The 13,106-nt window shown below is 45.4% G+C and overlaps 1 protein-coding gene across 3 annotated transcripts in view; it reads right to left on the bottom strand.

Annotated features, from left to right (window-relative positions):
• Window positions 1-773: 773 nt before the first annotated feature.
• ANKRD11 (ankyrin repeat domain containing 11) overlaps window positions 774-13,106 on the bottom strand; it is a 446,248-nt gene continuing 433,915 nt past the window's right edge. For all 3 annotated transcript variants that reach the window (XM_063945538.1, XM_063945536.1, XM_063945537.1), the window contains 2 exons: window positions 7,277-7,369; window positions 774-5,090 (listed from right to left, as the gene is read on the bottom strand). In XM_063945538.1, the coding sequence (XP_063801608.1) occupies window positions 4,905-5,090; window positions 7,277-7,369 (279 nt within the window). In that variant the 3' untranslated portion in view covers window positions 774-4,904. The remainder of the gene's footprint in view (window positions 5,091-7,276; window positions 7,370-13,106) is intronic.

Raw genomic sequence — 13,106 nt, forward strand, 5'->3', positions numbered from 1 at the left:
CGCAGGTGAGTTCACTTCTTCTCCCCTAAGTCCCTCGTTGCAGTGATCCTGTTGCCAGCAGGACTCACTGTAAAATAAAAAAACCTAAGCTAAACTTTTCTAAGCAGCTCTTTAGGAGAGCCACCTAGATTGCACCCTTCTCGGCCGGGCACAAAAATCTAACTGAGGCTTGGAGGAGGGTCATAGGGGGAGGAGCCAGTGCACACCACCTGATCCTAAAGCTTTACTTTTTGTGCCCTGTCTCCTGTCTCCTGCGGAGCCGCTATTCCCCATGGTCCTTTCAGGAACCCCAGCATCCACTAGGACGATAGAGAAATGGTAGATAGACGCTGATAGGTTGTAAGGGCAACTTATCCACTTCAGTTTGTGATACATCAACCCCATAAGCTTTTCTAGGTCGAGTGCAGCCAGAGTAGTAACAGCTAAGTAATGCCACTGTGGCACGTGATGCGTGTGCTATGAGTCAGGAGAGAGAAGACACTAGGCCAGAGGTAGGCAACCAGTAGCACTCCAGCTGCTGTGAACCCATCCCAACATGCCTTAACAGCAAAGCTGTGGCAGGGCATACTGGGAAGTCTAGTTTCACATCAGCTGCAATGCCACAGGTTGCCTACCCCTGTATCAGACCACAGCACTGATCACCACGTAACAGAATTATTCCCTTGCAGATCACGTTGCTGTCAGTGTCTAGAAACTAAAAGTTCAATTGTATCTCCAAACACTACTCCTCCCCTTCCACACAGCTGTCTGAGAAAAACGCACAAACAATGGAATTTATTTTGTTTCATTTATTTACGAACATTATCTCTGAGAGACGACAGATTTTTCTGGCCTTATGTCTGTACATGCAATTGTAGAAAATAACATTTTGTATCTGTGTATTCTGCAGGAACTTGTACAGCTGAATGATTGAACTGCAAAAACCGGCAGCGCAGTGCCAAGGCAGCACCAGCACTGCCAACACAATATGTACACAAACAAGTGGAAAATAAAAATAAAAAAAGTTACATTGTTACATTACCAAGAAATCTGGCTGTACTGAAGAGACCTGTAACAGAGGGTGTGGTGCGACCTGCTAGCTCCATATTTACATATGTACAATGTCTCTTAGAACCATGACAGGAGGGAAATATACAATCTGCTGAGACATGAAGCAACATATATACCACAGGTGAGTTAAAAAGAATAAATAATTTGACAGATTAAATTTGGATGGGGTAAAGGCTGGTGCCTTGGGGCTGAAAAACTAGCTTAAAAAGTTCTTAAGTAATTGTTTAAAGAAACCGTTTCTTTAAACGAAAACTGGTTAAAAAACAGTCTAACAGCAGATGGAGGTCAGGTAAAGGACAACTGCAGTAATACATGGGGAAGTTAATGTATAGGTAGGAAACCTTTAATGTTTAATCGATTAGCAAATTAAAGCGGAACCATTGTTTAAATCTAAGTGGAGAAAGACGATTTGGGGCCCGAAACAATATCCAGTCTACCTATTCACTAGGACTTGCCAAACCGCTGAAGCGCATTAAGGCCGCAAAACTGCTTCATCCGCTGTGTGTTGGGACTGTTTAAGGACATTTTGGTTATTGGCTATCAAGATCTAAAGTCAGTCACTCGTACATTCACAGAGAAACCGTTCCTAATAGGAGCCGTTAAGCAGCAAGACTGTGTGAAGCCACATAATCTGTAGGTTAGCAGAACTGCCCCCTGCTGGTAGCACTCTCTGCTAACATCAGTCTGTGTGAAAGAACGTTTCAGATTTAAAGACTTGGGACACAGGCGTGAAACAGATGAGCTAGAATCACTGTAATGGCCTTTTCCTCACTTTATGACAGCAAACATCTTGACAAAAAATTAGTTAGTGAAAGGTTCCTTAAACGCAGCCGTTTTATGAAGTTACTACCAGCCCCTGCAGCACTGTATGAGGAAAGCCATAATGCACTGCATTATCTGTCATGTAAAGAACTTGCATGTGAAGGACAATATTACAAAGGGCACATATATTACCACCATGACACCTGAACTTTTTTCTTCAACACCCTGGCTAACTTGGGAAGAAAAGGGTAAACGCGGACATCCCAGCACCCTACTTAGCACCCTGATGCCCGCTCAGATGGCTGAGGAGGAGAACTGGGAGCCCTGTTTACTCTTTCTAATGGTGACATTGCTACTACTGCATGACCATGCCTATATCAGATAGCATGCCTGACTGCCACCTGTATAGTCTGCCTAAAGGGACTTGTCTGGAATGTAACGTAAGAAGCCTCAAAACAATTCAAAACAACTGAACAGTCAAGAATACTATAGCAAAATAAGGAACGCCACAATATCTGCAGGGGAGAGGAACCTGAACCGGGCAGATAAACTGGTCCTGCGACAAACGGGTGGACACGTGTTCATTTCCAATGGGCTCTCTTTACCAAATGCAAAGTAGTTAATTCAATAGACAGGATAATAGTTACGTCTTCACAGCTTGACAGCAAGAAACCCCTATTTACCTGCATTTTATTAAACTGGTCTCCAGAGCAAGCAAATAAAACTATGGGCATATCAATGTCAGTAATTCAGCTCCTGGTAACAGAAGTACAGGTGCTGACTGCAGAGGTCGCTAGATAGGGAGGTAGGCAATTATGATAATCACACTGTCGGCAGTTTACAGTCGAGCACAGTATGCCAACAGTACTAATTTTAAAGCACTGTAACCGGGTAATCACTAACTTTAAAAATGATACTTTACCAACACACTGAAAGTTACAGTGTGATAACGGTTACAGCGCTCTAACCAACATTACTGCTGTGTCGGCATTTTCTGCTGAAAGTGTGACTGTTGACGTTGTGACTGCAGGAAAATACAGAATCCGCTAGGTCAATGCTGGAGGATATTTTATTTTTTTAAAACAGATCCTATCATATCTCCTGTCAACCACTAACCACTTATTCAGAGACACAACAAAAAGCTGGTGCTATATAAATATAACAGTGCAGTGATTAATGTAGCAGGATGGTTCTACAGACTTGAACCTAGACTTACAAAGCTGTGCCAAGCCTCAAGCCATACTGCTGGATGGTCTCAAAGTTTTGCTACCAGTCTATCACACTGAACGTGACATTTTCATAAGGTATTATGCCATGTACAAAGATCTTTCACAGCTGTACTAAAAGATGGGAGGTTCTAATGCAAAACCGCAGTTCTAGACTCATGACAACCACGCAGCTACCCAAAATCACCAATTAAAGATGAAAATGCAAGCACTGGTAAACTGCTCTGGAAAGTAAGACTAATGGCGACTGTTACGAAATTGCAACATTGTATTCTTAAATTTAGGTAAAATTGGCAACTACCAAACAGAGAGAGAGAGAGAGAGAGAGAGAGAGAGAGAGAGAGAGAGAGAGAGAAGAAATCAGGACTTGCCAAGCAGTACATTCACGAGGGATTACTGATGACTAAAATTTGCTAAGGCAGACCTCAATATTCCTGCTAACCGGCTGCAGATTTACAGACCCAACAGCAAAAAAATAAAATAAAAAATAAAAAGCTCTAAGACAACATATAGGTAGAACCTTGACATACTCGCCAGATCTTTCGGAACAAAATGATGTAGTTACTTCCCTGCATTAACCCTTTTCATTGAAGGTATTAAATTGTACGCAAGACCCCTTTTCGCAGCACAAGGTCTGACGCAACCACTGTGTCAGGCATGAGCAAAATTAAAGTTCACACATGGAGACAAAAATGATCAAAATACTGAACATAAAACTTTTTTTTTTTTTGGCCCTTCTGTCGCCCACGCTCCCGGAATCCATCTCTTCAAAGAAGCTGCTGCCTAGGGTGAACTATATATTACAAAGTTTTTTAAATTTATTTATTTCTTTACACAAAACTGAAAGTGATGTTACAGTACATAAGTTATTTACAACTGTGCAGTAATGTGTTTGCAAAATAATTTATCTAGAAGGCAGCAAAGTACATTGGGTAATGTGTATAAAAAACTGTACATAATTTACCAGATACTTTTTTTTTTTTTGTCTTTTCCATACATATAGGAGTATTGGCTCTGTAGTGTTTCAAGTTAAGTTCTCCAACAAGAGAAACAAAATGCCCAAGAGATTAAAAGACAGGAAAAGGTTGGGGTGGGGGGAGTGACAAATTGAGCGTCTGCTTTGAAAATAGAATTTAGAACCGTCATGCTTGCCACTGCTGTTTTTAAGCATGGAGGAGATGCGAGAATCCTAAACCAGGTTATTAACCACATGCAGGATCTGCAAGAACTTTAAAGGAGCAGGAACAAATTAACGTTAATGGGAAAACTGGCCTGTTGCTATTTTGCAATAGAGGCCTGGCAACTTACAGGCTGACCTGAGGTAGTCAGCGGCTGAAGGCGGTTTTGTCGCGTTGCACCATGGCCTAGCAATGAGGAGGGAATAAAAAAAAAAAAAAAAAAAAAAAAGAGAAAAAGAAAAGCCAAATTAAAGTAGGTCCATAGAAGTTCACAAACCGCCAGACCTGTAACTGAAAATGACCATGGTGAATGGGCACCTTCCATATTATTTAGTTCTCCACTACATCTCTGAGCAGGCCGCAGTTACGTGGATACAATACACACTAATGTGGCGTCCTTGATCCCTTGCTCTCCGCCTCCCTGGCACTCTGTCGGTGCGTGCTCCTCCCGCGGTGGCCTTCCCTGACTGCTACGGAGAGGAGTGGTGGGTTTAAGCTGTGAAGAAAGTGCAATTCCTTTAGGGTTTCCATACTAGCAAAAATCGAAATGCTTCCTCCTCTTGTAAGCAGCGGATTCATCAGCAAGCGATACGATGCAAGTGAAGTCTGAGCTCCTCTATGCCAAGGGGGCCGGCCCTTGCCAGTTTCGCAGGAAGTAAAAACAAACAAACCCGGGATGTCCACCTTGTCATGCTGGCAAGAGCACAAAGTCATCGTTAACGTCCACCATTGGCACATAGAAAGAGGGAACTTCATTGACGCACAGGGACTTGTGGCTCGTTGGATCCAGTTCTTGCATCTTTAACTGCCATTCCATCCTCTGTACGGCGTTCAAGGCTGCGGCTTCATGCTGCTGTCTCATTAACACGCATGTCTAAAAGATACAGAGAAACACATTAAAAGGACTGCAACCACAAGCATTTCAGCATTCTCAATAAAGAAAAAAAAAACCTGACACTAGAATGGAAAAGTGGATAGCACAAGAAGTGCAGGGATGGAACCTTGTATCACTAGAACAAAAAACAGAAAATAAATATTCCACAAAACCAAAATAGGGCGATCATATTGCATGGTATTATGAAAACACTCTTTTCTCTAGGAGTATTTGCTCCAAGTCAGTCATATCTCATATTATGCCATACTCTTCCAGTAGAAGACAAAGTGTTCACCAGATATATATACGGGATGCGGTTATGTGACAGGCGGTCAAGTAGACCGCCGGTCACAATACAGACACCGGGATCCTAAACCCTGAATATCCCGTCGGTCCGCATGCCGACCAATAGGGACTATTCCCACTCATGGGTGTCCATGACACCCATACAGTGGGAATAGAACTTGTGGCGAGTGCAGCAAGTGGCTTTGTTGCGCCCCCCCACCTAACAGCCGGGATCCTGGCGCCAGTATGGTGACCAGCGGTCTCCCGACTGCAGTCACACAAACCCAACCCATATATACATATAACAGAAGTGCAATGATCTCCTGTTCATGTAGAGGCCACACTTTGGTATATCATTCATATAGTCACAGGCATGAGATGCACCTGGGATGTCAGCTGGTTTCATTCATAGTTTCCAGATTTAGCATTAGCAGGTGTATGATTAGCATAGGCTGGGAACATTGCTGTACAGGCAGATGGCATATTGTGTGTGTCCAATAAAACATTATCTATAACAGTTTCTTAAAACTGCCATTACTGTCCAGGGTTTAAGGATAGCCATACTTGAGCACAGGAAACTTAATTAGTACCTCAGTCAATTTAATTTAACCATTTGGACTCAACCATGGTTAGCTTTAAAACTTAGACCGTAATGGCAGCGTTTGGGAAACTCTGATCTTGTAGCACACCTTCACAGATTACGGGGTAGATGCATTATGTGCGGATATAGGGTAGAAGAGGTATCAGCGCTCAGACACCTGCACCTAATCAATTTCAACAGTTGCAGGTGTTGTTGCCCATTCACCACAGCAGGGACAGCGCTGTACCTGGCTGTGGTGGCTTCCGGCTCCAGGCTTCATGGGAGATCTGGCGTTAGTAGCAGGATCTTGCGCACGCTCAGGAAGCCAGCCTGGGGGAGAGACAAAGCGCATCGGCACTAGGCTCTAGCAAGGATCACCATTTTCACTCCACCACTTCGGCATCCAGAATGTTTCTACATCTAATCTGTCAGTATTAGGGGCAAAGCACGAGCACTACACCCGCAAGATATGTGAAGCTATATACATCTCCCCCTATATCTACTGGTTCCTGAATTAAAAATTAACAAGCTATCAAACATTTTCCTTTCCCTCCACCAATGCAAGAGAATTTACATAACTCCTCCTACAGTAGAGCGATAACCAAAACCCATCACTCCGTGTAGGTGTGCTTGGTTCCTCCAAGCTCACTATAGCCACTTCTAGTCACTGGCTGCAAAGAAGAACATTAGGAAACCTAACAAGCAGGACACAGTATATGAACCATCGGATTCTATTGTCATTGGGATGATAAAGATGGAAGTCTCACAGGAATAAAACAATGTCCCCAAAACGCCAAACTCAATCAAATGGATTGTCGAGAAGCGGACAGTCTGCCAAACCTACTTTACTTTTAATGTACTAGCTGCCATCTCAAGTGGGTGAGTGGGCAATGCGGGGAAATGAGAGAAATCACCACTTTGCATAAAATTGTTAACATACAATACTATAAAGGTTTTAGGCAAGTGCTGAAAAAAATGCTGCAAAGTAAGAATGCTTTCAAAAATAGAAGTGTTAAATGCTATTTTTTTTTTGTCAATTAACAGAAAGCAAAGTGAATGAACAGGAGAAACCTAAATCAAATCAATATTTGGCGTGACCACCCTTTGCCTTCAAAACAGCATCAATCCTTCTAGGTACACTTGCACAAAGTCAGGGATTTTGTAGGATTATAGTCATGTGTATGATTAACCAATCACACCAAACAGGTGATAATGATAATCCTTTTTCATATTTATCCACACCTGCCTAAAACTTTTGCACAGTACTGTACTTAAAATTTAAATAAAGATAAAACAAATCTGATCAAAGTGTAATACTCGCCTTCATTCTGTCATATTTATCATCGACATCCTGCAGCCAAGATAGGAACTGCCGAGCGTTAAACCGATCTCTGACGGATTTATTTTCATCTCCCTGTAAAGCACAGAGTAAAGAACATTGGTTTATATGGAGTAGAGTGGGAAAAGTTACATGTACCTTTAAAATGGGACTGTTACTGGGCTACATTATGACTCTGGCACTTTAAATAGCTTCCATTTGATTAAACACCTCCCTCTTCTATATCCTCTTTTTGCAGGGAACTAATTTTTCTAATCAAGCAGAGAAAACGGAATTGACAGAAACAAATGAAAACACATTGCTTTGTGAAACTAATAAGGAGTAGTAGAGCATACTTTGGGTTCAGAGAAAATAAGATTTTACTCACCGGTAATTCTATTTCTCGTAGTCCGTAGTGGATGCTGGGTACTCCGTAAGGACCATGGGGAATAGCGGGCTCCGCAGGAGACTGGGCACTCTAAAAGAAAGATTAGGTACTATCTGGTGTGCACTGGCTCCTCCCTCTATGCCCATCCTCCAGACCTCAGTTAGGGAAACTGTGCCCGGAAGAGCTGACACTACAAGGAAAGGATTTGGAATCCCGGGTAAGACTCATACCAGCCACACCAATCACACCGTACAACTTGTGATAACTATACCCAGTTAACAGTATGAACAACAAATGAGCCTCATTAACAGATGGCTCATAACAAAACCCTTTAGTTAAGCAATAACTATATACACGTATTGCAAAGAGTCCGCACTTGGGACGGGCTCCCAGCATCCACTACGGACTACGAGAAATAGAATTACCGGTGAGTAAATTCTTATTTTCTCTGACGTCCTAGTGAATGCTGGGTACTCCGTAAGGACCATGGGGATAATACCAAAGCTCCCAAACGGGCGGGAGAGTGCGGATGACTCTGCAGCACCACATGAGCAAACTCAAGGTCCTCCTCAGCCAGGGTATCAAACTTGTATAATTTTGCAAACGTGTTTGACCCCGACCAGGTAGCAGCTCGGCAAAGTTGTAATGCCGAGACCCCTTGGGCAGGCGCCCAAGAAGAGCCCCCTTCCTCGTGGAATGGGCTTTTACTGATTTAGGATGCGGCAGTCCAGCTGCAGAATGGGCAAGTTGAATTGCGCCACAGATCCAGCGAGCAATAGTCTGCTTAGAAGCAGGAGCACCCAGCTTGTTGGGTGCATGCAGGATAACAGCGAGTCAGTATTTTTGACTCTAGCCGTCCTGGAAACATAAATTTTCAGGGCCCGGACTACATCCAGCAACTTGGAGGCCTCTAAGTCCCGAGTAGCCGCAGGCACCACAATAGGTTGGTTCAAATGAAACGCTGATACCACCTTAGGGAGAAATTGGGAACGAATCCTCAATTCTGCCCTGTCCCTATGGAAGATCAGATTAGGGCTTTCACATGACAAAGCCGCCAATTCTGACACACGCCTAGCCGAAGCCAAGGTCAAATATATATATGACCACGTTCCACGTGAGATATTTCAACTCCATGTTCTGAAGTGGTTCAAAACAATGTGATTTTAGGAAAACCCACACTACGTTGAGATCCCAAGGTGCCACTGGAGGCTCAAAAGGGGGCTGAATATGCAACACTCCCTTAACAACGTCTGAACTTCAGGCAGCGTCTTTCCTAGCCTTTAACAGCGTAGGAATCACTTCATCTGGAACGCCCTTTTCCGTTAGGATCCTGCGTTCAACCGCCAAGCCGTCAAACGCAGCCGCGGTAAGTCTTGGAACAGACAGGGCCCCTGCAGTAACAGGTCCGTCCGAGACACAGAGGCCATGGATCCTCCGAGATCATTTCTTGTAGTTCTGGGTACCAAGTTCTTCTTGGCCAATCCGGAACTACGAGTATAGTTCTTACTCCTCTCTTACGTATTATCCTCCGTACCTTGGGTATGAGAGGAAGAGGAGGGAACACATAAACCTACTGGTACACCCCCACGGTGTCACTAGTGCGTCCACAGCTATCGCCTGAGGGTCTCTTGACCTGGCGCAATACTTTTGTAGCTTTTTGTTGAGGCGGGACGCCAGCATGTCCACCTGTGGCCGTTCCCAATGGTTCACATACTGCGTGAAGACTTCTGGATGAAGTCCCCACTCTCCCGGGTGGAGGTCGTGCCTGCTGAGGAAGTCTGCTTCCTAGTTTTCCACACCCGGAATGAACACTGCTGACAGTGTTAGCACGTGATACTCCGCCCATCGGAGAATCCTTGTGGCTTCTGCCAACGCCATCCTGCTTCTTGTGCCGCCTTGTCGGTTTACATGGGCGACAGCCGTGGTGTTGTCTGACTGAATCAGCACCGGCTAGTTTTGAAGCATGGGTTCTGCTTGCCCTAGGGCATTGTAACTGGCCCTTAGGTCCAGAATATTTATGTGTAGGGAAGTCTCCTGACTCGACCATTGTCCTTGGAAATTTCTTCCCTGAGTGACTGCTCCCCAACCTCGGAGGCTTGCATCCGCGGTCACCAGGACCCAGTCCCGAATGCCGAATCTGCGGCCCTCGAGAAGATGAGCACTCTGCAGCCACCACAGCAAAGACACCCTGGCCCCGGGGACAGGGTGATCAGCTGATGCATCTGAAGATGCGATCCTCACTTGTCTAACAGGTCCCACTGAAAGTTCCTTGCATGGAACCTGCCGAAGGGAATTGCTTCGTAAGAAGCTAACACCTTTTCCAGGACTAGCGTGCAATGATGCACCGACACCTGTTTTGGTTTTAGGAGGTCTCTGACCCGAGATGACGACTCCTTGGCCTTCTCCTCCGGGAGAAACACCTTCTTCTGTTCTGTGTCCAGAAACATGCCCAATATCAGCAGACGCGTCGTAGGAACCAGCTGCGACTTTGGGATATTCAGAATCCAGCCATGCTGTTGTAGCACTTCCTGAGATAGTGCTACTCCGATCAACGACTGCTCCTTGGACCTCGCCTTTATAAGGAGATCGTCCAAGTACGGGATAATTATAACTCCCTTCTTTCGAAGGAATATCATCACTTTTGGCCATTACCTTGGAACACACCCTCGGTGCCGTGGACAGACCAAACGGCAACGTCTGGAATTGGTAATGGCAGTTCTGTACCACAACCTTGAGGTACTCCTGGTGAGGTGGGTAAATGGGGACATATAGGTAAGCATCCATGATGTCCAGTGATACCATGTAATCCCCCTCTTCCAGGCTTGCAATAACCGCCCTGAGCGATTCCATTTTGAACTCGAACTTCCTTATATAAGTGTTCAAGGATTTCAAATTTAGAATGGGTCTCACCGAACCGTCTGGTTTCGGTACCACAAACATTGTGGAATAGTAACCCCGTCCCTGTTGAAGGAGAGGAACTTTTATCACCACCTGCTGGAGGTACAGCTTGTGAATTTCCGCCAGTACTACCTCCCTGTCCTGGGGAGTAGTTGGCAAGGCTGATTTGAAATAACGGCGAGGGGGAGACGCCTCGAATTCCAGCTTGTATCCCTGCGATACCACTTGTAGAACCCAGAGATCCACCTGTGAGCGAACCCACTGGTCGCTGAAGTTCCGGAGACGCGCCCCCACCGCACCTGGCTCCGTCTGTGGAGCCCCAGCGTCATGCGGTGGACTCAGTAGAAGCAGGGGAGGATTTTTGTTCCTGGGAACTGGCTGTCTGGTGCAGCTTTTTCCCTCTCCCCCTGCCTCTGGGCAGAAAGGAAGCACCTTTGATCCGCTTGCCTTTCTGAGGCCGAAAGGACTGTACCTGATAGTACGGTGCTTTCTTAGGTTGTGAGGGAGCCTGAGGTAAAAATGTCAATTTCCCAGCTGTTGCTGTGGATACGAGGTCCGAGAGACCATCCCCAAACAATTCCTCACCCTTATAAGGCAAAACCTCCATGTGCCTTTTAGAATCAGCATCACCTGTCCACTGCCGGGTCCATATTACCCTCCTGGCAGAAATGGACATTGCATTAATTCTAGATGCCAGCCGGCAAATATCCCTCTGTGCATCCCTCATATATAAGACGAAGTCTTTAATATGCTCTATGGTTAGCAAAATAGTATCCCTGTCGAGGGTATCAATATTATCTGACAGGGTATCAGACCACGCTGCAGCAGCACTACACATCCATGCTGAAGCAATTGCAGGTCTTAATATAGTACCTGAGTGTGTATATACAGACTTCAGGATAGCCTCCTGCTTTCTATCAGCAGGCTCCTTCAAGGCGGCCGTATCCTGAGACGGCAGTGCCACCTTTTTTGACAAGCGTGTGAGCGCCTTATCCACCCTAGGAGATATCTCCCAACGTGACCTATCCTCAGGCGGGAAATGGTACGCCATCAGTAATTTTTTTTAAATTACCAGTTTCTTATCGGGGGAACCCTACGCTTCTTCACACACTTCATTTAACTCATCTGATGGGGGAAAAATTAAGAATTTACTCACCGGTAATTCTATTTCTCGTAGTCCGTAGTGGATGCTGGGAACTCCGTAAGGACCATGGGGTATAGCGGGCTCCGAAGGAGACTGGGCACTCTAAGAAAGAATTAGGACTACCTAGTGTGCACTGGCTCCTCCCTCTATGCCCCTCCTCCAGACCTCAGTTAGGGAAACTGTGCCCGGAAGAGCTGACACAATAAGGAAGGGATTTGGAATCCCGGGTAAGACTCATACCAGCCACACCAATCACACCGTACAACTCGTGATACTATATCCAGTTAACAGTATGAATAACAACTGAACCTCACGAACAGATGGCTCATAACAATAACCCTTTAGTTAAGCAATAACTATATACAAGTATTGCAGACAATCCGCACTTGGGATGGGCGCCCAGCATCCACTACGGACTACGAGAAATAGAATTACCGGTGAGTAAATTCTTATTTTCTCTGACGTCCTAGTGGATGCTGGGAACTCCATAAGGACCATGGGGATTATACCAAAGCTCCCAAACGGGCGGGAGAGTGCGGATGACTCTGCAGCACCGAATGAGCAAACTCAAGGTCCTCCTCAGCCAGGGTATCAAACTTGTAGAATTTTGCAAATGTGTTTGAACCCGACCAAGTAGCAGCTCGGCAAAGTTGTAAAGCCGAGACCCCTCGGGCAGCCGCCCAAGAAGAGCCCACCTTCCTCGTGGAATGGGCTTTTACAGATTTAGGATGCGGTAGTCAAGCCGCAGAATGTGCAAGTTGAATCGTGCTACAGATCCAGCGAGCAATAGTCTGCTTAGAAGCAGGAGCACCCAGCTTGTTGGGTGCATACAGGATAAATAGCGAGTCAGTTTTCCTGACTCCAGACGTCCTGGAAACATATATTTTCAGGGCCCTGACTACGTCCAGTAACTTGGAGTCCTCCAAGTCCCGAGTAGCCGCAGGCACCACAATAGGTTGGTTCACATGAAAAGCTGAAACCACCTTAGGAAGGAATTGGGAACGAGTCCTCAATTCCGCCCTATCCATATGAAAAATCAGATAAGGGCTTTTACATGACAAAGCCGCCAATTCTGATACACGCCTGGCCGACGCCAAGGCCAACAGCATGACCACTTTCCACGTGAGGTATTTTAGCTCCACGGTTTTAAGTGGCTCAAACCAATGCGACTTTAGGAAATCCAACACCATGTTGAGATCCCACGGTGCCACTGGAGGCACAAAAGGGGGCTGAATATGCAGCACTCCTTTAACAAAAGTCTGAACTTCAGGCAGTGAAGCCAGTTCTTTTTGGAAGAAAATCGACAGAGCCGAAATCTGGACCTTAATGGAACCCAATTTTAGGCCCATAGTCACTCCTGACTGTAGGAAGTGCAGAAATCGACCGAGCTGAAATTCCTCCGT

Source organism: Pseudophryne corroboree, chromosome 11 (assembly GCF_028390025.1).
Source record: "Pseudophryne corroboree isolate aPseCor3 chromosome 11, aPseCor3.hap2, whole genome shotgun sequence".
Lineage (NCBI taxonomy): Eukaryota > Metazoa > Chordata > Amphibia > Anura > Myobatrachidae > Pseudophryne > Pseudophryne corroboree.